The sequence below is a fragment of the Balaenoptera acutorostrata genome, chromosome 13 (assembly GCF_949987535.1).
Source record: "Balaenoptera acutorostrata chromosome 13, mBalAcu1.1, whole genome shotgun sequence".
Taxonomy (NCBI): domain Eukaryota; kingdom Metazoa; phylum Chordata; class Mammalia; order Artiodactyla; family Balaenopteridae; genus Balaenoptera; species Balaenoptera acutorostrata.
In genome coordinates this window covers 12,659,839-12,682,532 of record NC_080076.1, presented here as the reverse complement: position 1 = coordinate 12,682,532, position 22,694 = coordinate 12,659,839, and the positions used below count along the sequence as shown (strand labels likewise).

The following is a 22,694-nucleotide window of genomic DNA, read 5'->3' as shown; positions in this document are numbered from 1 at the left end:
TGCTGATGATATTTGTGTTCTCCCCTTAGTGCAAATGTATACAGCCTATCTTTTTAGAAGGATAACAGACCTTAGAACAATAGATAATAATCACGGTCTGTTAATCTCCTTTGTTCCCAGGGAAAACAAAACTATTAAAAAAAACTTGACTGTGAATGGAAGGACGGAAAAGCAGGGCAGTAGCTACAGAGCAGAGAAGCGAGGAAGTTGTGGGGCTTTGTGTTTATTTGTTTGTGTTAATATGGGAGATGCTGAGTATATTCATGAGATAAGAAGACTCCAAAGAAGTAAAAGAGATTAAAGTTACAGGAGATGACTAATGGAACCATGTCCTAGAGAAGAAAGAAGTCTACTTTCCTTGAAACAGAAGGGGTAGAGATATGGTAGGCCCAGTGAAGGGGACCATGGGCCACCCCTCCATTATTGGGAGTAAAGAGGAAAGATATTCCCTTCGCCACTATCTGTCAGAGACCAGGAGAACTAATCCCTATGTGATCTTTATCCCATTCATGTTTAGTTAATGATGTGTCAGGGCTGTGGTTCCTTTAAGCTTTTCCAGAGTAAGAACTCTCTGAAAAGTAGGGACCCAATGTAAACCTGAGATGGCAAGGATACTCGTCAAAATTGTTCTGTGATGCTCTAGACTGGAGGGTCTCCGTTTATCTCTGACTCCTAATTAGCCTTCTCAGTTCCCCTCTAGAAGCTGAACTGCACAGACTTCTGGGTCAGGGATAGTTACTTGGATTTGAACTTCAACTTGGCTCTTTGAACCTGTGCACAGGCACTAGACCCACTGTTTCATAATGCAGAGGCTTGAGAGTTGCATCCTCATGTGTCTGCTTTGGGCAAGGTATTGCAAAGGACGCGTGCTGCCAGATGGTGTTACTGTGATTAAAAACAACAACCTAGAACATTAAAAAGTAGAACTTTTACAATATTTTTTAATAAGCAGTGTAGCAACCATCGATAGCTTTTGAAAAACAATGAGGCTTGCTTATTATTTCATACCAAAGTACTTTAAAAAAGAGGTTAATTACTTACATATTTTTTTTTAAAGTCTGGTGCTCCAAATGTGCTGAACTTTTCTGTGATCATAAATGGCTTATTAGTAGTAGAAAATCTAGCAAGTATTCTTCAAAATAAATAGTCGATTGCCTTTAGGTAAAGGTACATCTTACCTATGAATGAGAAATCAACTGCTTTTGAAAGAGTGTAGAGTGATTATTTTGAGAACATCTATATGGATATTTTCCATTATATGATTTTATTGCTAAAAAGATATTAACAATTTCATATTTGGGCACTTAAAAACTTGGAAATATAATTTTCTAAACTTCATTAAAATCTTACAAAAAGAAAAGATTTGGTGGGCTTCAAACTGTCAAAAATATTTAAAATATGACGGTTTAAAAATTTTGGTTTGCAAGAACAAATGATTTTCAAGAGGATAAAGAGATTTTTACCAGTTAGATTTTAACCAGAAATCTTTGCATAATTAGCATGTGGATGAAAATCAAATGTCCAGGTTTAGTAAGTACAGCTAATGATGCCTTTATTCCATTTTTAAATCAATCCATTTCCTGAGAAGACTTTTCTTATGATAGCTATCAATCCAAGTTTAGAAATAAACTGAACTTAAAACCAGGCCTTCAAATTACTGTATTTCAAAGCTTTAAACTAAGATTAAAACAGGCAAACATATATTCAATTACATTGATCTCATTAAATTTTAAAATAATTTTTGTAAGCACAAAAATGTACTTCTAATCAAAAAGTGTTTTTCTTATCTTTAAAATTTTTGTTTACGTGTTTTATAGCGTGCATAATATATTAGTATTTAGCATAAAGCACATGTAAATTCGATACTGGAGATGCATGCTCAAAAATTGTTTTCATGGGACGTCCTACCAAAACAGTTTGGAAACCACTGGCTTTAGGAAGCTTTAACCTCTGGTTTTGCTTTTAGTTAATTTTCAAAGTGGAGTTCGGATTCTGAAACTGCTCTTGCATACACGCGTACTAACCCAGGAAAACAAACCAATCCCCCAATTGGCTAAGTCTTCCCCAAACACCCTCAGGGGGCGTGTGACTTGCTTCCCCCGCCAAGCCGTCTGCTCTCAGCCGGGGCAGGAGGGGGCGCGCGAGGCTCAGCCTCCGCCCGGGGTCCAGCCTGGGGATGCGGAGTCAGAGACGGCACAGGCCAGCGCCACCTCCCGGTGCTCTGAGTCACCGCCGGAAGCCGGCCCGAAAGCAAAGCGGGCGTGAAGCGTCCACCAAGCCGGAACAGCAGCGGCCGCAGCAATAGAAGCGGCAGCAACAGCTGGAATCTCCCAGGTACCGGGGCTGGGAGGGCTCCCGAGCCCTCAGGTTCCCACAGCGGCCGCCTCTAGCCTAGAGTTCCTGCGGAGAGAGGACGGGGGCGAGGAGGGGAGGAAGGGAGGCCAGAGGCAGACGCAGGGGTTGGGAAAGGAGGAGGAGAGGACTAGGGGAACGACAGCAGGAGGTATCCGGGCAGGAGAGCTGCGGGGCTGGGGTCGCCCTGGCCCCCGCCGTACCCTGGGCCCCCGGCCCGCTTGGTCTGGGGCTCGAAGGTGAGTCTCCCAGGACGGGGCTCCGAGACCCGAGCGCAGGTGCGCGGTGCGCAGACCCGCCCTGGGTCAGAGGGTGGTCCCCGGAGTGGAAGGGCCACCCGGCCTGCTGCCGCCGCTACGCTGCGATTTGCTGGCAGTGAGGGCGCGGCCGGTGCCCCGAGCCTGGGCGGCGGTTCCCGGAGATGGAAGGGCGGAAGCTTTGGGGAGAGCGAGTGGGAGGAGCGCAGGGCGCAGCGGGAAGACTGGCGCCCACGGCCTCCTCGCCTGGAGTTTGCATGGAGCCTTGGGCAAGTTCCCAGAGGTGCTGGGTCAATGCCACCGGCAGCGCAAGCCCCTGTCCCCTCTGCGATCCAGCTTATTGCGCGTACCTCCCTCCCCTCCCCTCCCCTCTTCTCGTTCTCCTCCACTTCCTCCTCCTTCTCATTCTTTCTCTTCTCCTCTCTCAGTTCCTCCCTCCCTCCCTCCCTCCCTTCCTTTTTTCTTTCTGTATTTCTTCCATTCTTTTTCTTTTTTTTCTTTAACATCTTTCATCTGTTCTTCTTTATGGGCTGCTTTCCCTCAACGTGAAACAAACAAAAGCTTTCCCCCCGTCTCCCCTCCTCTGCAGCCACAGTAGCTAACTGAATCGATTCCACACTCCCCGATACTACTCAGCCGTCTAGCTCCGGCTCCCACCCCTTGCTGAGGGCTTTCAGGCCCAGACTGGCTCCCCTCCGCCTCTCCAGCCTGGGTGCTACCTTCCTGTCCTCCTCCAGCCCTCCCCACTTCCCCGGCCCCTCACACACTCCCCGTTCTCCCAGGACATCCGGATTGTTGGGTCTCAGTCTCTCGTCTTTTTCCTCTCACTACCTGCAAAAATTGGAAATTCTCCAGAACGAGGTGGATTTTTTTCTCTCTTCTGCCTCCTCATGTACATTCTGAGTAATTTCATCCATTCCCCTAGAAGCTCCTGGAATCAGGATGCTGATGGCTCCCAATGCTCGCTGGAGAACTTCTCAGCTTGAGTCCCCTACCTATGTTGACAAACGTCCCTCAGCTGTCTTTGTTACAGGATCCCGTGGGATGGAATTTTCCACTCATCTCACATGGAGCAGATGGAACGCAGCGCCTTCCGCACCCCAGGCTGGCTCCTCACATAGCTTCCTGCGGTTCCTGGTGCACCCTGAGGGCGGGTTAGCTACAACCTCCGCATAATCCTTGATGCCCCTGCTCCTTATCCGAGTGTGATCAGTCACCCAGCCTGGCAGTTCCACCTTCTAGTCTTCAGTGCAGAAATTTCCTCTGTAGTAGGCAGCCCCTGGGCTATGGCAGTGGTCTACCGGCAGGGTCCACAGCCTTTTTCCCCACCAAATGGTGAGACACAATATTTTTCTAAGACTTAGGTATAGCATTTGTTTGAAAACCGTGCCTGGCTTTCCAGACCGTAGCTCAAGTCCAAACCTTTAAACCTGGCGTGAGGGGTCCCTCCTGTCTCAGGCATCAGTTCTCTCACAGGAACACGTACACACCCACTCCCCTGGGCCCCGCACAAACCATGGCCTTCCTCTACATTCTTTGTACCTGCCTATCCCACAGCCACAGCCCTCACATTCACCCCCCTCTTTCACCACCTTCCAGAGCTCCTGCCCAATCCTGTTTCCCTTCTCCTGAACTCCTAAAGAGAATTCATCCTGCTTTACTGTGGGCTTCCTTAGCCCTTTGTCAGTTGTCTTGGCATGGAGTGCACAGCCAGCTTGAAACCATCTCCCCAAGGGTGGGAGCTCCCAGTCAGGAATTATGGCATTTGTTTTTAATTTTTTTTCTTCAAAATCATATAAGGACAGTTGGACATAAGTGCTCTTTGAACAGATTCACTTTGGGATGTGAGTATGGGATGGGGGAGTGGAGCAGGGAGACGACAGGCATTCAAGGCCCCCAGGAGAGAATGATGCTGAATACAGTCGGCCCTCCCCTCTATCACTGGTTCTGCACCTGCAAATTCAACCCAAAGCAGATGGAAAGTATTTGAAAAAAATTCTAGAAAGTTCCAAAAAGCAAAACTTGAACTTGCGCCCTCTGGCTACTATTTACGTAGCATTTACATTGTATTAGGGATTATAAGTAATCTAGAGCTGATTTAAAGTATACAAGAGGATGTGTGTAGGTTATGAGCAAATACTATACCATTTTATATAAGGGACTTGAGCATCCTTGGATTTTGGTATCCACGGGGGTCCTGAAACCAATCCCCCATGGATACCAAGGGACAACTACTTGGAAGCAGAAGGCTTGCTTTTGTGACTGAATCTGTCAGATTTTTCTGAGACCTGAGGACTGTATTTAATTGTTCTGACCCTGTTTGTTCACCTGTAAAAGGAAAACGAGTTTAATGCCAATCCATTTTACTGGCTGGAAATAAAATCTTTTCACTGGTGTGAGCTGGGGGTGCATCTGAGAGGTGCACTGGTGTGTGTGTGCGACGGTGTGTCAGTGCTGGGGGGCGAGATGCTGATGGGAAGCACTCTGCTGCTGACCAGCACCTGGATGTTGAAAAGGAATGGAGGTGCGGAAATGAGACGAAGAAAGAGGCAATATGGAAGAAACCAGACATAGACATTTACAATTAAGAGTAGTTACAATGTAAAGAGGAAATTGATGTGATATTCCAGTTCATTCCTTTGCCTTTTCAGATTGGACAACTACACACACACACACACACACACTCACAATCACCAGCCCAAGCTTATGTCTGCTTCACCCTGGCTCCTGTAAAACAAAGAATGTTGCCCGCCATCCGGTTCTACAAGGATCAAGTCATTAGCCATTGCAGTCGCTGACCTACAGTGCACGCTGAAAGGAATTCAGGATGAAAAACAGCATGAGACACTCTGTGCTTTGGGAAAACAGCCTCCTTAGAGAGAGGTATCGCAGGAAAAAATTTTAATGAACCCAGATCCTTGCATCTTCCCCTACATAGGAAAGCGCTAAAATCACTAACTGAGATATCTGGTCCTCGTGACTAGCAGTGACCTTCTACTGATATGTATGTCTGACTGCGTGCATTCCCTAGCCAAAATCATGCTTCTCCCCCTACCTCCTCAGAGCTCTCTGAGAGGCTGTCTCCCAGCCTATAGTCCTCAGTAAGACCCCCGAATAAAACTTAGCTCACAACTTAACCTCACGTTGTGCATTTTTTTATTTCAGTCCACAGGTCAAAACTCTTATGCTCATGTAAGATCAAATCCAAATGTATTCCTGTCTTTCATCTCCAGTTTACCTAATTCTTTCCTTCTTTGAGTCTCTTTGGTGCCACCTTCTGGTAGGCGCAGTGCTATCAAGTTTGAATATCCCTCCTGGCTCCTAGGTTTTTATTTTCCGAAACATCCTCAAGTGTAAGGTGAGGAAATGTGGGGTGAGAGGTGGCCTGGAGGCAGGCTGAGCCTTGCTCTGCGGTGGGACTTGCCCGCTGCAGACACATCTGCCTTCTGACCCTTGCGGCCCTCGGGTTCCTGCTCTGCAGCTGACGGCTCTGGAGGGACTTATGAAGTGAGGGCACTGAGGAACTTAACACTGTGTCCTCTATTAAATGACCTATTACGTATAGAGCACTGTTGTCAAACTGTGCCATTGTATTTTCTTGGTTGACGTTTTAATACACTTTTTTCAAACTTTAAAGAATGGGTTTTGGGCTGTTATTTTATATTTAGTGTGTGAACTTCACACCCTTTTTTTTTTTTTTTTTTTTCCCACCACCCTTTTTTTTTCTTTTAAACCAGAGACATCTCCTCTTGAAAACAATATCTTAGAAGGAAGCTTCAAAGGAACCATTCAACAGTGAAGCGGCTCGGGTTAAAACAGGTGTGTTCCCCACCCACTTTCCCCTCCTGCCCTTGCGGCCCAGAAGACCCACCCCCTCCAAGTCTAAATGAAATATACTTTCAAGATGCTGCAGGAGGCCCTTTAGTCCACTGGAGAATGAGAGAAGGACCAGAGGATGGCCCATCTGTTTATAAAAATGAGCACATGGGGCTTCCCTGGTGGCGCAGTCGTTGAGAATCTGCCTGCCAATACAGGGGACACGGGTTCGAGCCCTGGTCTGGGAAGATCCCACATGCCGCGGAGCAACTAGGCCCGTGAGCCACAACTACTGAGCCTGCGCGTCTGGAGCCTGTGCTCCGCAACAAGAGAGGCCGCGACAGTGAGAGACCCGCGCACCGTGATGAAGAGTGGCCCCCGCTTGCCGCAACTAGAGAAAGCCCTCGCACAGAAACGAAGACCCAACACAGCCATAAATAAATAAATAAATAAATAAATAAATAAATAAATAAACCCTAAGTTAAAAAAAAAAAAAATGAGCACATGCATGATGACCCTTATCTCTAAGTGGAGTTTCCAGTACTTTTCTTGTTTGCTAATTTTCCAAATTGGAACATATTTTTCTTGTGTAGCTTTACAAGTTTTGAGTTAAAAATATACATACCAATTAAAAACAGATAGCATAATAGAAAAAATAGCTTATAGCATCATGGGGTTATGGGTGATGATTTGTCCTTTTATTTTCCAAAATGTCTTCAACTGTAACAGCAAAGAGATTCAGGGAAACCAAGATGAGTTGATGAACTTTAATAATTTACTGACTAGCAGCCCAGGTTTCTAGAAGGTTTAATAGAAATAAGTGCAGCATTTATAAAATGTTTCTAAAATTATAAAAATTAATATGCTGCAAAAGCTTTTCACAGCTTGCAGCAAGGTGCCTGCTGCGATTTTGCTCCCACCGTTCCACGGAGACTATCTTCCTTGACAGTTACATTTTAAAGGGATGACTTCTAGGGACTTGAGAAGGATTGTCTTGGGCTGTAAAATAGGAAAGAGGCTTTTCAAAATGTTTACCTCTCGGAGGAGCAGAGAAAGAACTTACGATGACAAATTGCCTAGAGTAAGTGCTCTAAGGAAAGAGAGGTCAGGCACCAGAGGCAGGAAGAAGCTTGTCTAAAGTTTAGTCAAGCTGGGGGGAAGGTTAAGGCTGGATCCAAAATTAGTGCCTGATTCAAAGTGTGCATCTGATGACTTGAGATTTGGGCTTCATGTTCTACCTCCGCGCCCAGGGGCTCCCTTCACAGCTCCCAGCCCAGTTTCAACAACTCTGGTGGAAAATGGTGTATTGTTTTCGAGTCCTTCTGATTTAAAGTAAATTTTGTGTCTTCCCAGGAGCCCACATTTTAGGGCAGACCATCCCAGAAAAACCCTCCAAAATCTGTTGAAATCCATCCAGCTGTTTTCATGTGACATCGTGACAGAAATGTCATTTTTATGTATAGTATATTATAATTCATAGAACATTGCTTATAAATTATGCCAGAGACAGCAAACTGAAGAACTATCAGTAATGGGGGATTTATCTTACAGTTCTGGAGGTCAGAAGTCCGCAAGAGGTTGGCAGAGCTACATTTTAAGTCTGGAGGCTCTAGGGCAGAGCCCATTTCCTTGCCTTTTGCAGCTCCTGGAGGCTGCCTGGATTCTGTGTCTCCACATCATCCTGACCTTTGCTTCCATCCTCACGTCTCCTTCTCTGGCTCTGGCCCTCCTGCCTTCCTCTTATAAGAAGCCTGTGATTACACTAAGCCCACCGGATGATCCAGGTGACTCCATCTCAAGATCCTTAATTCAATCACATCCGCCAAGTCCTTACTGCCATGTAAGATAACATCGTCACAGGTTTTGGAGATTCAACATGGATGTTTGGGGATGCAGTTATTCTGCTGACCATACCCAGTGTCCACAGACTGGGGTGGAGGTGTGACTAGTGACTAGTGAGCAGTGGCTAGTGGAGGGTATATGGCTAATGTGCTTCTGTGTTGTGCTTTGGGTGCAGACCTTCACTGATGGATGATCTCTGTGAAGCAAATGGCACTTTTGCCATCAACTTATTAAAACTGCTGGGTGAAAAGGACAACTTGCGAAACGTGTTCTTCTCTCCCCTGAGCCTCTCCTCTGCCCTGACCATGGTCTTAATGGGAGCCAAAGGAAACACTGCGGCGCAGATGTCCCAGGTATGCGTGCCCACCACAAAGGAAGACCAAGGGCGGGCTTCCTCTGTGCTTTCATAGAGCTGGTCTGTTATCCTTCACTCCAGCTGATGGAAGCCGGTGAGGCTGGCAGGTGGGAGGGGCACCGTGGTGATGGAGAGAAAGCAGACATGGGTAGAAAGGTGAATTGTGTAAGACGGAATCTCCTGCTAGTTTTCATGGGAGAAATCAAGTCACTACGTTATTTTCTGCATCTTTGATAGGTAAGGTGAACTAAAATTCTGTTCCACAAAAAGGCCAAGAATTTCAACTTTGTTCTATTTTAAACTTTTGCTAACATTATATTTCAAATTGAAATGCAACTGTGTAAATGAACCTTTTTGTTAAACGGGTTGTTTCTAGTGTACAACTATGCATAAGTGGAAGACGAATGCAACACAAATGAGGACTTACATCTTCTGGAGTTGTTTAGAGGGAATATATTATCTGATTGATCTGAAATGGGTTATATGTGCCCTTAGCTACCAAGGAAGTAGTGGATATTACTTTAGGGAAGTAGACCTTCCCCTATTTATGTCTTAGTTTCTTTGACCGTCTGGTGAATGTATCCCAGAAAACTGTCATATACACATCATGTTCCCACTAATAGCGGGGTGTGCAGACACCCCCCAGAAGCGTGTCCACGGCCACAGTTGAATCCCTGGTGGCTCTTTCTTCCAGCTCCCTGGAGGAATGAGGCTTTGGACTGGGGTTGTTGGGAGATAAGGGAACAGCCTTGATTCTCACTCTGACCTGACATTTAAGTCACAGTCTGGTCTGGAGGAGTTCTGTGGAATTGCTAATGAAACATTTCTGCTCATCTTGTCTTCTGTGGGTCACTCCCGCTACCTGTTTGTTCTGTTCTGTCTCCCTCCTGAGTTGTCACGCGCTGTCTTCCTGGCATAAATAAATCTGCTAGAGCAGGGCTTTCCACCTGGGGGCGATTTTTCCTCCCTGAAACAGTTGACGAAGTCTGGACAGAGTTGGTTGTCATAACCAAGAGGTGCTACTGACATCTAGTGAGCAGAGGCCAGAAATGCAGCTAAATATCCTAGGATGTGCAGGATAGCCTCTCAACAAAGTATGTGGCCCCAAAAGTCTACACTGCCAGGTTGAGGAACCCTGTGCTAGACGGTTAAACAAAACTCATTTTAAAATAGGATTCTCTGTGATTTTCAGTGTCGAAATTTGTTTGGAAATAGCTCTTTGGGGGAGAAATGGCATGTCAAAAGTTGCCGTTCTCGTCTTCTATTACCAGGCACTTTGTTTGAACAAAGGTGGAGATATTCACCAAGGATTCCAGTCACTTCTCATGGAATTGAACAAATCTGGCCCTCAGTGCTTGCTCAGAACTGCCAACAAACTCTTTGGGGAAAAGACGTGTGATTTCCTGCCAGTAAGTAGTGCTTGCACATTGATGAAAAAGAAATTGAAAATAAAACAGAAACTACATAAGAGCAGAGATAAAGTATAACTCTGCTGCCTTAAAAATGTGCTTAGAGTTATATTTTATAGTTGTAATTTTGAGTTTTATGATTGCTTCTGAATTGTGTCCTTTGAAAAAGTATTGTCTCTGATATATCTTCCCAGATGTCAATTTCAATTTGTCCATCTTCCTGCACCCGGACCTGCCTCTCCCCCTTGATCCCCTTCTCAGTGACCGCATCACTCTCGCCATTCCCTGGTCTCATCTCTGACTGTTGGGCTGTTTCTGTGGAGCTGGCCTCGCAAAGTCTCTTAAATTTGTTCCCTCTTCTGAATCACCACCGCCATTGCCTGGGTCCAGACTCTCACATCTTCTACACTATTATTTTAATTGTTTCCTAATGGATCGCTCCAAATTCAGCCTAGTCTTTTCACACTACTGACAGAATAATCTTTCTAAAATTAAAATCTGTTCATAAAAAATAAGGTTTTGAATCTGGGTAGTTCCTATTTACTGCAACATATAATTCCAAAGTTCCCTAGTCCAGTAAAAGCCTGCCATTATTCAATAAGTGAAGTCCAAAAAATTATGCCACATAATATGCAGAGTGATGCTATCTTAAGATTAATGAAATGATCAGGGCAAGTCTGGCCATCTTATTGGCCAGCAGTTCCAAGGATTATTTTGTTAGACTCAGATATAATCGTGTTCTAGCTGCTGTTGGGTGCTACCCCATGGAGGTTGCCTGCTCTGGGCTTAAATATTATTGGAGATGATTCTGGATCCCTCAGCTAGTTAGGTTTTCTAGGATAAGCACTAGTGATTCCAGGAATCTCCTGGTTAATTGATGTTCATTTTTGAATATCAGACTGACCTTTGAATACTGTAAGTGGGGAATACTGGGGACACAGGGAACCATTCTCCACTTTTCTTGGTTGCTTGGGTCCTTCTTCTCTCTACATCTTCTTTCTTCTGTAGAAGCTAAAATGTTTGAGAACAGGAGATGGGCGGAGGATGGGAGCCCATTGCCAGGCACATTATATCAGAAAACAAGCTTTCATGAGGTGAGTTATCCCTGGGTTTTAATGTGTTGCATATAACAACCTTCTTGACTTGATCCCAACTTATATTCCATGGCTCATGCCTTGCCACTCTTTTCCCTAATACCCTCCACACACACACACACACACACACACACACACACACACACACACACACACATGATTCCGCTCCTGGAGGACCTGTAAGGTTTCGTGATAATCTAGTTCCACTATGGAGCCTTCCAATCATTCCCTAAGGATGTTTCAGACACTGTGGTTGGTGCTGGTGATACAAAAATGAGTAAAACAGGGTTAGACCACCTAGTGGGGGAGACAAAATCAAACAGAAAGTCAATATGGAGTTTAAGCGTTTGACAGGAACGTTCACGGGCTGTTTTGTGCATGACTGCCGCCGTCTGTATTCTCAAAACATATTGTAACTATCGTGTGTCTATGTTTCTCCCTCAGCAGACTGTGAGCCACCTCAGGTCCAATGTCATGTCTTCACCCTGGTGTCCAGCACCTGGCACAGTGCCAGGCACAAAGCCAGCAGTCTATACATTTTGATTAACTGCATAAATGAGTCTTAAAGTACAGGGTGCCCTGTACAGGCATTTGTGCTAGAAACGCGTTAAGAAAGAAATGTTTTCACACTTTTAGGAAACGTTGCCAAGTAGAATATGGCCAAACTTGGTATTTTGCATTTGTAGGCTTTTAAGGAATCCTGCCAGAAGTTCTATCAGGCAAACCTGGAGGAACTGTCCTTTTCTAAAGACACTGAAGAATGCAGGAAACACATAAATGACTGGGTGACGGAGAAGACTGAAGGTGAGAGATTTTCATTTCAGGAGATGTGGTGTTATGAGGGACACAGAGCTGAGATTGCCTGGGATGTGACCTCCACGGGTGGCCACTGTGACCCTGTAACCAGTGGCCTGTTTATGTGTGTTTGCTGGGCTTTCAGGCCATTGATGCAATTCTGATATTTTTCTTGGGCTTATGAAGTGGTGATTTCTGAAAAATGCTTAAACCTAATGTTAGTCTCTCAGATGCCCTCCCCTCTGGAAGGTACTGGAACATCCCCGAAAAATGCTTCCTCTTTGGCGCCCCATTTAACTTCTACCTGGGAGGACACTGCCGTGCTCTAAGGGCAGGAGGACATTCCATTTAGATTACAGCTGAGGTGGGACAACGTTTCACGTCACCTCCCGGTGGTGATGCGAGCCGCTCTAGTTTCATCCACAGCCCTCTCCTTCCCTCCCAGCACGTAGCTTAGAGCCGTCCAGCAGGAGGGGAGGTTGCGTCACTCATTCGCTCACGCGCCCGCCTGGCACTCATTGTTCCATCCGTTCCATCTTACGGCGCATCCACTGCGTGTCAGACAGCCACAATACCCATGATTACACAGGCGGCCAACGACCATCGGAAGGGAAGAGCCTTTCACGCTGATATTTTCATACGTCACGTGTGCAGTGGCCTCTGGCTCTCCAGTTGACCTAGCAGCACTGAGTCAGCTAGGGAAGCCAGAAGCTTCTCCACACCTCACCCTCCCTCCACCACCCACTTCCCCCTCCACGGCTGCTCACACCCTTCCTTCCACCAGGCTGACCGCCCGAGTTTTCCCAGAATAGCAGAGCTGGAGGGGAGGCTGGGGATCCCCTCGTCTCCGCTCTCATCGGACAACTCAGTTTGGGCCCCTTTATTGCATCCCCCTAATTCCTTTGCCCCATTCCCTCCCTCCAGGAAGCTGCCTTCTCCCATTTACAGATCTGTATCCCCATCCTCCGGAAGCCTCTCCTCACCTAAATGAGACTTGAAGGTGGGCACAGAGCAACGATTCTTAATCAGAATCAACCTCCAGGGGATATCCGGCCATAACTGAAGACATTTTCAGTTGTCACAGTTGGGGGAAGTGATACTGGCTAAACATCCTAAACGCATAGGACCATCCCCAAAACAAAGAATTACGTGGCCTAAAATGCCAGGAGTGGCGTGGCTGAGAAATTATGGTGCCAAGGTCGAGAAGCTTACAGTTGGAATCGAGACTCTTGGGTTATTTTCTCAGCTCAACCACTTTGTCGCCTATGTGACCTTGGCAAAAAGTCAGGCAAATACTCTGAACCCGAATTTCTACATCTATAAGTTGAGGGCAAAATGATCATTGACCTGCCTGCTTCAAGACTGTTGTTTAAGGACAAACACTACTCTGTATGTGTGCACAGAATGAAACACCATCACCCTGATTCCTCAGGCAGCCAGTACGACAGGATCCAGCCTTTTCTCCACCGAGCCTTGGCTTTCAATGTCAAGAGAACTTTTGTAAGAGAATGTTTATTCTCCCCCAATAGCAATAACTTTCTCTCATACTCTTTACAGGAAAGATTTCAGAGATACTGGGGGCTGGGGCGATCGGTCCTCTGACTAAGCTGGTCCTCGTGAATGCAACCTATTTCAAAGGAAAGTGGAATGAGCAATTTGACAGAAAGCACACAAGGGGAATGACCTTTAAAACCAACAAGGTAGGGACATATTTTGCAGATATACAGCTACTTTCTAAAGTAATACTCTGGGAAATGTTGTGAATGAATGGAAAAAAATAATTTATTTCACACTGTCTTGATTCTTAATTTATTTCTGAAGGAATTTCATGCCCCCTATATATCTCTTATTGGAATGGGAAAGAGAAAAACTAAAATAATTGTTACATTGATCATTTTGGTTTTGGATCCTTGGTCAAATCGATCGTCTCTCTCTGGTCATGTTATTTGGATTGAAAGAAACTGTCTTCTAAGCCTTGGAATTATGTTTGTATTTTACTATCACTGTTGTATTTAGACACTTTCTTGCAACAGTCAATGACAACTATGACTATTTATTGCCTTAGAATTCACGGCTGTACAATTCCTAATACAAGAAAAAAAGTGTTAGCAAATGTTCAGGCCAGCTTTGTTTTTATTTATTCTTGGATCTTTTTAAAAAATAAAAATTGTACATATTTAAGGTGTACAAGGTGAGGATTTGATATACATACACATAGTGAAATGATTACCACAGTCAAGCTAATTAAAATATCTTTCCCTCACATAGTTACCATATATTTTCTGTGATGACAACACCTGAAATCTACCCTCTTAGCAAATTTCCAGTATTTGATACAGTATTATTAACTATAGCATCATGTTGTATATTTGATTTCTAGAATTACATGCCTAACTTTAAAAACACTTTTCTCCATTCACTTTTGAATATGACAACGGCTGGGGTCAATAACTGTTAGCTTGGAATTTGACCTCCATCTGCTTGATAACAGCGTATTGCACAAAAATTTATAAATCTAGAATATATTTGATGCAAGCTTTAAAAATGGTGGACCCTAGATATCTTATCAAGGTTCCCCCTTCAAGAAAAGCAAGGCCATAAAGCCAATTATACAATTGAGCAAGTCTTCAGAATAGAAGTATAACTCCCAGGACTTCCCTGGTGGCGCAGTGGTTAAGAATCTGCCTGCCAATGCAGAGGGACATGGGTTCGAGCCCTGGTTCAGGAAGATCCCACATGCTGCAGAGCAACTAAGCCCGTGTGCCACAACTACTGAGCCTGCACTCTAGAGCCCGTGAGCCACAACTACTGAGCCCGTGCGCCCAGAGCCCGTGCTCCGCACCAAGAGAAGCCACCGTAATGAGAACCCGTGCATCACAACAAAGAATAGCCCCCGCTCGCCGCAACTAGAGAAAGCCCATGCGCAGCAAAGAAGACCCAACGCAGCCAAAAATAAATAAATAAATTCATTGGAAAAAAAAAAAAGTATAACTCCCTCTGGCCTATATACCTTTTCTAACCAGATCTTTCAGCCTAAAGACCTGAATATTAGTTAAATTTCCTCTGAATTTGGAGAAATAATTTCTTAATTAAAAGGTCCCTGGGAGTGCTTCTCTACCCATCTTCTCAAAAGAGAAAAAACCCCACAATTTCTTCTGAGAATACTATAGTTTTGTGTCTCTCTATATTCATCAACTTATTCTCTCCCACCTCATCATACTTGATCTGCTGGGGCAATAGAACGTTACACTCAACACTAATATGTAATAATGAAGATTTTACATCAATCAGCATAAGTGCACAGAAATAATAATTATATGTACCTAGGGATTCTGCGAATCAGACATGTCTTTTTTTTAGTGCACTGTGCTCATTTTTCAGTAATTTGACTGTAATGTTGCATTCTTATTAGGAGAAGAAGACAGTGCAGATGATGTTTAAGCAAGCTGAGTTTAAAATGGGGTATGTGGAGGAGGTGCGCGCGCAGGTCCTGGAGCTGCCCTACGCGGAGCAGGAGCTGAGCATGCTCATTTTACTGCCTGACGACAGCGCGGATCTCGCTGAGGTGAGCCCTTGCCAATGAGTCTGAGTGTCCTTGGATCCAGGCTGAGCTCATTTTTAAAAGTCCATCCACCAGATAGCATTTGAGGAATTTCCAATTTAGGATTCTTTTAAGGAGTGCTAAATGAACACCATTGCATGTCTTTTGGTGAACATGTGTATGCATTTCCTGTTGAGTGTACAACTAGGAGTGGAATTGCTGGTATAGACAAATTTTGATGAAGCTTAGAAGAGAGACTTCCAAAAATATAAGAACATTATTATTTATTTTGAAGGGAGGGGCTAGTTGAGAGCCCAATAATTACTGAAGAAAAGGACAGGAAAAGGATAAGAATGGATCTGGGCAGTGTTCCTCAAACATTAATGTGCATATTAACCTAATGGGATCTTGTTAAAATGCAGACTTTGATTTGGGGGGAGTTATGGCCTGAGATTTTGCATTTCTAACAAGATTCCAAGTGATGCAGATGCCATTGGTCATAGACCAACTTTGAGGAGCAAGGGTCTAAAGTACAGGTGAGGAATTTACCTTAGACAGGAGGAAGACATTTCCCGTGACAGAAAATGGGGGCTCAGGATGGGGGAAAGTAAATTTGTAGGGTGAGAGGCACAAGAGTGATAGTGTGCTGGTTATCTGGCTCTCTGGGGTGTAGGGGAAGCATTATAATATTTGCCAATTCCTGTGGTGTAAATACCCCCACCGTGGCTGAATTTAGGCTCCCGAGGGTTTAACAATTGACTCTCACCGGAGATACAAGCCAGCTCCAGCCCACCACCTGCACACCAGCACACTGCTGTGAGGCTAGGGCCTGCCTCATCTCCATGCTCCTCCATGGACTCAGGAAGGTCCTGGCATAAGTCAAGGATGAGCTCTGTCATGGCAACTTGAGAAGAAAATCAGGAGAGTCTAGGAATAGAGCTGACATCCAAACCCAGCTGTCACGGGAGAAGAGCATTCACCCAGACTCCAGGTGGTGAAGGGAAGTGGGGATGCAAGTGGAAGCCCCCTCTTCCTCCTTTATTTCTTCCCTGTGGATAAATAGAATGAGTTCTGGGTCTTGTAGGATTTGAAACTCCAGGGCAGGCAGAGGGCAAACAAGGATGCCAGAAGCAATCGTCCTGTGGAATTCCCCATTGCTGCTCTCCCCTCCCTAGAATCCACGTCTTCCTTCCCGTTCAGATGATCCCTGATTTCCCCATTTTTCATCCATCAGAGTTCTGAGCCATGCTTTGTCTCCCTTTTGTCGAACAAGTTCTCAAACTCATGGTAAAGTGTTTCGCATGAATACGATCAATTGGTTATGAGAATTTTCTAAACTAAAAAAACCGCTTGAAATGAATTTGGTGCAGATAGTTAAAAATAAAACCCTATCTTTGTCTCAGGTGTTTTCTAACTGTTCTTCACTTGTATCCATAAAACAAGGAAAATGCAAGAATTTGAGGGGAAATCCTGGTGTGTTTATAAGAGGAAATATCCCTTAGATTATCTTGGACCAGATCTCACCATCTAGCTGCAGGTCATGCATGTGTGTGGAGGTGTTAATGACTGGCTGGATGGGTGGGTACCAGGCTATTGTCATCTAGCTTTTAAGATTTAACTCTTCATTATTTCAGGTGGAAAAGGCACTTACATATGAGAAGTTCAGAGCCTGGACAAATCCAGAAAAGCTGACTAAGGATAAAGTTCAAGTTTTTCTTCCCAGATTAAAGCTGGAGGAGAGTTATGACTTGGAGACTTTTCTTCGAAGTTTAGGAATGACTGATGCTTTTGAGGAAGCCAAGGCCGACTTTTCTGGAATGTCAGCCAAGAAGAACGTGCCCATGTCCAAGGTCATGCACAAGTGCTTTGTAGAGGTCAATGAGGAGGGCACGGAGGCAGCTGCGGCCACTGCCGTGGTCAGGAACTCCCAGTGCAGCAGAATTGAACCAAGATTTTGTGCAGACCACCCTTTCCTTTTCTTCATCAGGCACGATGAAACCAACAGCATTTTGTTCTGCGGCAAGTTCTCTTCTCCATAAAGGGCTGCAGTCGTTGTACGTCACTCTGCCCACCCTGCCTTACTTCAAATTCCCTGTGACCAAATTGATGCAGTGGTTTGAATGCCAAAATAAAGTGTAATTATGATAACAGGACCCCCTCACAGAGTTGTTGAGAGGATTTAATAGGTTGATAAAGAGGTTAGAGCAATACCTGCTATGGTAGTACACAATATCATTATTAGACAAGAGTCAATTGCATTTTTATGCATCTAAAAAGCAATAGTTAGAAAATGTAATTAATTTTGCACTAAAAATATAATGTTCTTAGGAATGATAATTAACAAAAGATAAGCAAGACTGTTATGTTGAAAATTATAAAGTGCTATTGACAGTCATTAACGATGACCAAAATAAATGGACATATTTCATATCACGAATACACCTTGAGTTAAAAAATTGTCAGTTCTCCCCCACTTGTCCTATTGATGTAATGTAATTCTAATCCAAATTCCAGCAATGCTTCTATGGAGCTTGACAAGTTTATTTAAAAATTTATATGAATAAGCAAAAGGCCAAAATTTATAACACATTTCTAAAGAAAAAGATCAAGTTGCAGAGCTCTGCTCTACTAGATATTGAAGCTTATCATAAAGCCCTGTTAATACAGTGTGGTGTTTACACAGGGATAGACAAACAGATTAATAGTACAGAAGAGCCCAGAAGCATACTTATTCATATATGAAATGTGAAATAGAAAAGAACTGGTATTAAAGGTCAATAGGAAAATGACAGCCCAATACAGTGTGCTGGGAAAAATTCCTTATTTAAAAGAAGAAAACAATTATTGAGACAGTAAATACTTAACGAGAAATTAAAATTTTATATGCTTTACAAGAAAATATAGCAGAATATTGTATGACTGTAGGGAAAGGAAGGATTTTTGGTTTTGGCCATGCTGCAAGGCTCGCGGGATCTTAGTTCCCCGACCAGGGATTGAACCCACGCCCTTGTCAGTGCAAGCCCGAATTCCTAACCACTGGACCACCAGGGAATTCCCAAAAAAGGATTTCTTAATCAATATATAAAAAGCAAAACAGTTAAGGCAAACAATGGACAAAATCAACTACATTAAAATACAGGTACTTTAAGTTTAAAATATACCATACAAATTATAAAAATACAAGCACAAACCAGGAGATGATAGTTTAACAAATTTAACCACTAAAGGATAAACCCTTTAGTGGTTAAATGTTGCCATGAAAGAATCTGTAAGAAAATGACAAACAATCCAGGAGAAAAATTGACATGAAATGGATACTTCACAAAAGAGGAAAACAGAAAAGGTCAGTAAACACATGACAAGATGATCAATATCATTCATAAAAGAAAGCAAACTAAAATAGAAATTAGAGGTCAGAGGGGGATGTGACCATGGAGGAAGAGCACAGAGAGATTGAATGTTGCTGGCTTTTGAGGATGGAGGAAAGGGGCCCAGTCAAGGGACGTGGATGGAGAAGCTGGAAAAGACACGGAAATGGATTCTGCTACGGAGCCCTGAGAGAGGGATGCAGCCCTGCAAGCACCTTGGTTTTAGCCCAGAGACTTGCGTTAGACTTCTGACCAGCAGAGCTTTGAGATGGTGAATCTGTGGTGTTTCAGGTCACTAAGTTTATAACAGTTTGTTACAACATCAACAGGAAATGAATACAGCATTCAACACTGATCCTTGCCATTGGCAAATGACAGAAACACATTTCTGTCTAACTTAGAAAAAAGCAATTTATTATCCAGTATCAAGTTAAGAAAAGTGCTTGAGGAATAACTAGAACTACGGACCCAAGTGCCTTAGGATCTTTCTTCATCTCCGGTTTTATTGTTTCTCAGTGTGTCAGCTTCCTTCTTTCCCCACAGCACTTGAAGCAGAGCTCCACCCCTCAACCCCAAAACCATAGTCTTAGGTTGGCCAAATTTTGTTCCATAGCTGTCCATCCTAGAACAAACAACAAGGGCAAAGCGGCTAGGAAACATAGAGATGAACTAGGGACGGTTACTCTAATACGTTGCTTGGAAGACTGATCAAGTGTCTGTGTTCCACCAAACCTGTTTTGGCCTTAACTGAGCAGTGATACGTCTTAGTTCATGGCCTCCTCCTGCCAGTTAAAGACTAACACGACTAGAGAAAACAATTAATTTAAAATAACATTGATCAGGTTATTTAAAAGCATTTGGATCAACAGGACTATCACAAGCCAAGCTCATCCACTGTGTTGGTTTTTACTGCTGATGGTTACCACCATCCCAGTGGCTTGAGTAAAGGATCTTCATCTCGCAATTCTGTAGGTCAGTGGCTTATCCCGGTCTTACAGGGTCAAAGTCAGGGTGTCGGCAGGGGGGAGACCCCTTTGGGGGTTTTGAGGGAGAATCCATTTCCAGAGACATTCAGGTTACTGGCAGCACTGAGCTGCGTGTGGTGGTAGGAATGAAGTCCCTGTTTTCTTGTTGCCTGTCAGCTGGGGGCCTTTTTTGGTGGCTTTCTTCCAGTTTCAAAGTCAGTAACGGCAGTCCAGTCTGTCTTATGCTTTTGTAGGGAAGGGAAACTTTACTTCTAGCCATCGCCTTAGGTTTTCAGCTGAGGCTCTTTAACAAAATGATTAACAAGAGAAAAACAGTTTATTAATGCATGTATTTGTATACACTATTACCAGATATTCCACTCCTAGTTAGAAGCCCTAGAGAAACTGTATGTTCAAGAGATGTGAAATAATGCTCATAGCAATACTATTTCATCACAGCAAGAAAAAAATGCTAAAAGAAACCCTAGGAAAAAATGCTGAATTATTAAAATGAATAAATTATGTTGTATTCATACAAAGGAATCAGGGTTATCACCTTACTCAGCTCTGGGGCACCATTCGCATTGTCAGCACCTTTCATACAGAACACAACGTACAAGGTTGTACAAATTTGTACAGAACGCCATATATTAGGGAAAATGAATTAATCACAGCTATCAGCATAAAACAATGCAGAGTAAAAATAACGTGTCAATTGCATTTGCGCAAAGTTAAATAATAAGCAAACTGGTCATTATGTTGTTTAGAGCTACATCTATGTAGTAAAGCTATAGAGAAAAGGCAAAGGAATTGCTAACACAAAATACAGGATAGTACGAAACCCAGGGCAGGGAAAGAATGTAATCAGATCAACAGGAAGCTTCAAAATTATTCCTGATAACTCTGTTTCTTAAGTTGGATAGTGGATATTAGATGTTTATTCAACTTACTATTAATCCTTAAATATACATATATGTATATCCATTGTGTTGTATCAGTGATACATTTCACAATAAAAAAAATTTAACAAAAGAATGGAGAAATCATAGTATAATGTGATGCAATGAGGACTACACCAGCTAAGAGAAATAAGACTAAATATTGTAAATTTAATAATGGAACAAAAGTAACTTCCTTATTAAAAGATAAAAATCTTTTAGATTGAAAATGAAAAACGGTGTTTGGTCAAATGTGGTTTTCAATTAAGCATACCTCAAACAAAGTGACATAAAATGAGCAAAGATATATCACGGAAATTTAAATAAAGGGACAGCAGGAGTCAAACTATCAATAGCAGAAAAGGTGGACTTTAAGGAAGTGAATTAAAATGGAGAAATGCTGTCTTTTGATATAGAAAGGGTATGATTCATAATGAAGATAAAATTTAAATTTCAACATGCCTCTTTCAATACTGGACAGATGAACATAGAAAAAATAATAAAAATCTGATAAAAAATATCACCAGTATACTGTACTTCATAATAAGACCCATTTTTTGTACATCTTCACACCCCTGAAAGTAGGATATGTCTAGATGTAATTGTCATTGCCCGTATATGTTTGTTTCTAGTCATAGGTGTCTTTATTTTCTTCACTTCAAGTTATTGTTGATGCTATGTGTGTCAAGTATAGTTGTCATTAATTTTTAAAGATTATATTATTATTTGGCCTTAAAAAATTATTGTAAATGCCAAAAATTACTGTAGTGAAACAGTGATGTGGAATTTGATATTAGAGAAGTGAATATCAAGGTTTGGAAGAATGAGTGAAATTCCCAATTTTCTTGCAAAGCAATGACCATAATTTATAGGACCTAAGAAAGGACAACCCTATAACCCTGTGTTATAGGGTTCCCTATCACACGCTAACATCAAAACTTGCAGAAAGAGTGTCAGTAGCTTGGAAGAAAATCCCAGACAATAGGGCTATGTTTGCTCACGTTTGGTAATGCCCACATACCAAAGTTCTTGCTGGCAGAATAAAGAATATTGTGATGAGAAAATGAACATCTATGGTTTTAAGCCCCATAAACATTTAAAAGAACCAGGTTCTGAATATGGTTTTAAGTTATTTTGCAATTTATTTTGAAAATATTGCATTTTACATATGAAGAAGACTTAACAAAATATATATCTAAACGCACCTAAAGGGACTCTTTACATATTTATAAATAAAAATTCTAGTGAAACAAAGTATTGTATCATAATTCAATTGGCATAGCTTTTATTTCCTTAGCAATACATGAAATAATAATGCATTTTAGAGGGGAGGTCATTTTAGAATTGATGACATGTGGTACAATTTATTTGATTATTTCTTCCCTTCCTATCTTACTGTCCAAAATGTATGGACATCAAATGTTAGGCTCTCTGAATTGATCATCTACAGCTCAACTTTTCTCTATTTTCTATTTTTAAATCCTGAGCTATTTCCCGATTTTTTTTTCTCCAAGTCTTTCTATTGATTTTTTTGGCAATAATGTTTAAAATTTCAGAAACATATTTTCTTGCCTTTTGTTTATTCCTTTCTGTCATATCAGTCTGTGTGTCTGTGTTTGTGTGTGAGCATGTGTAATAAGCTCTTGAATTAGCTAAAAATACCTAATGGGAATTGTTAACGTTCTTGTCTAAATTGTTTCTTCCAGATCAGCTCTTCTGAGTGTCAGTATTGTTCCCTCTACAGTAAACCAAAGATGTTCTTCAAGGTTCCTTGTACATTTTGATTGTCGACTCCTATCCAGTAATGAATAATTTTGAGGATTGATGCAGGCAGCTCGTCTATGTCGCCTCTACTGTTGTCTATGTGTATAGGTAGGTCTCTTTATTCAATAGGCTTCTCTGTCAAAAAGTATGCTTAATTGAGAAGCCTGCTTTTTATGGAGCGGTGTGTAACCTGCGTTC

At 42.8% G+C, this 22,694-nt stretch overlaps 1 protein-coding gene across 9 annotated transcripts; it reads left to right on the top strand.

The window, feature by feature from the left end:
* Window positions 1-2,174: 2,174 nt before the first annotated feature.
* On the top strand, window positions 2,175-21,868 carry LOC103017895 (serpin B8). 9 transcript variants are annotated; one of them, XM_007192020.3, is made up of 9 exons: window positions 2,175-2,334; window positions 6,347-6,428; window positions 8,068-8,209; window positions 8,443-8,620; window positions 9,894-10,031; window positions 11,812-11,929; window positions 13,478-13,620; window positions 15,333-15,485; window positions 17,096-21,862. In XM_007192020.3, exons 4-9 carry the CDS (start codon window positions 8,453-8,455, stop codon window positions 17,498-17,500), a joined length of 1,125 nt encoding a protein of 374 aa, XP_007192082.1. In that variant the 5' UTR covers window positions 2,175-2,334; window positions 6,347-6,428; window positions 8,068-8,209; window positions 8,443-8,452; the 3' UTR covers window positions 17,501-21,862. The 9 variants fall into 9 exon arrangements, with proteins under 9 accessions (XP_007192082.1, XP_057382904.1, XP_007192081.1 ...); XM_057526921.1 differs by having other exon boundaries at window positions 8,068-8,265; XM_007192019.3 differs by having other exon boundaries at window positions 7,977-8,209.
* The last annotated feature ends 826 nt before the right edge of the window (window positions 21,869-22,694 follow it).

Excerpts from the sequence above, each read along its gene's own strand:
- LOC103017895 (XM_007192020.3), top strand. The coding sequence starts at position 8,453 with ATGGATGATCTCTGTGAAGCAAATGGCACTTTTGCCATCAACTTATTA. Across the intron at positions 8,621-9,893 it reads CTGCGGCGCAGATGTCCCAG|GCACTTTGTTTGAACAAAGG; the intron begins GTATGCGTGCCC and ends TTCTATTACCAG. Across the intron at positions 10,032-11,811 it reads AGACGTGTGATTTCCTGCCA|GCTTTTAAGGAATCCTGCCA; the intron begins GTAAGTAGTGCT and ends TTGCATTTGTAG.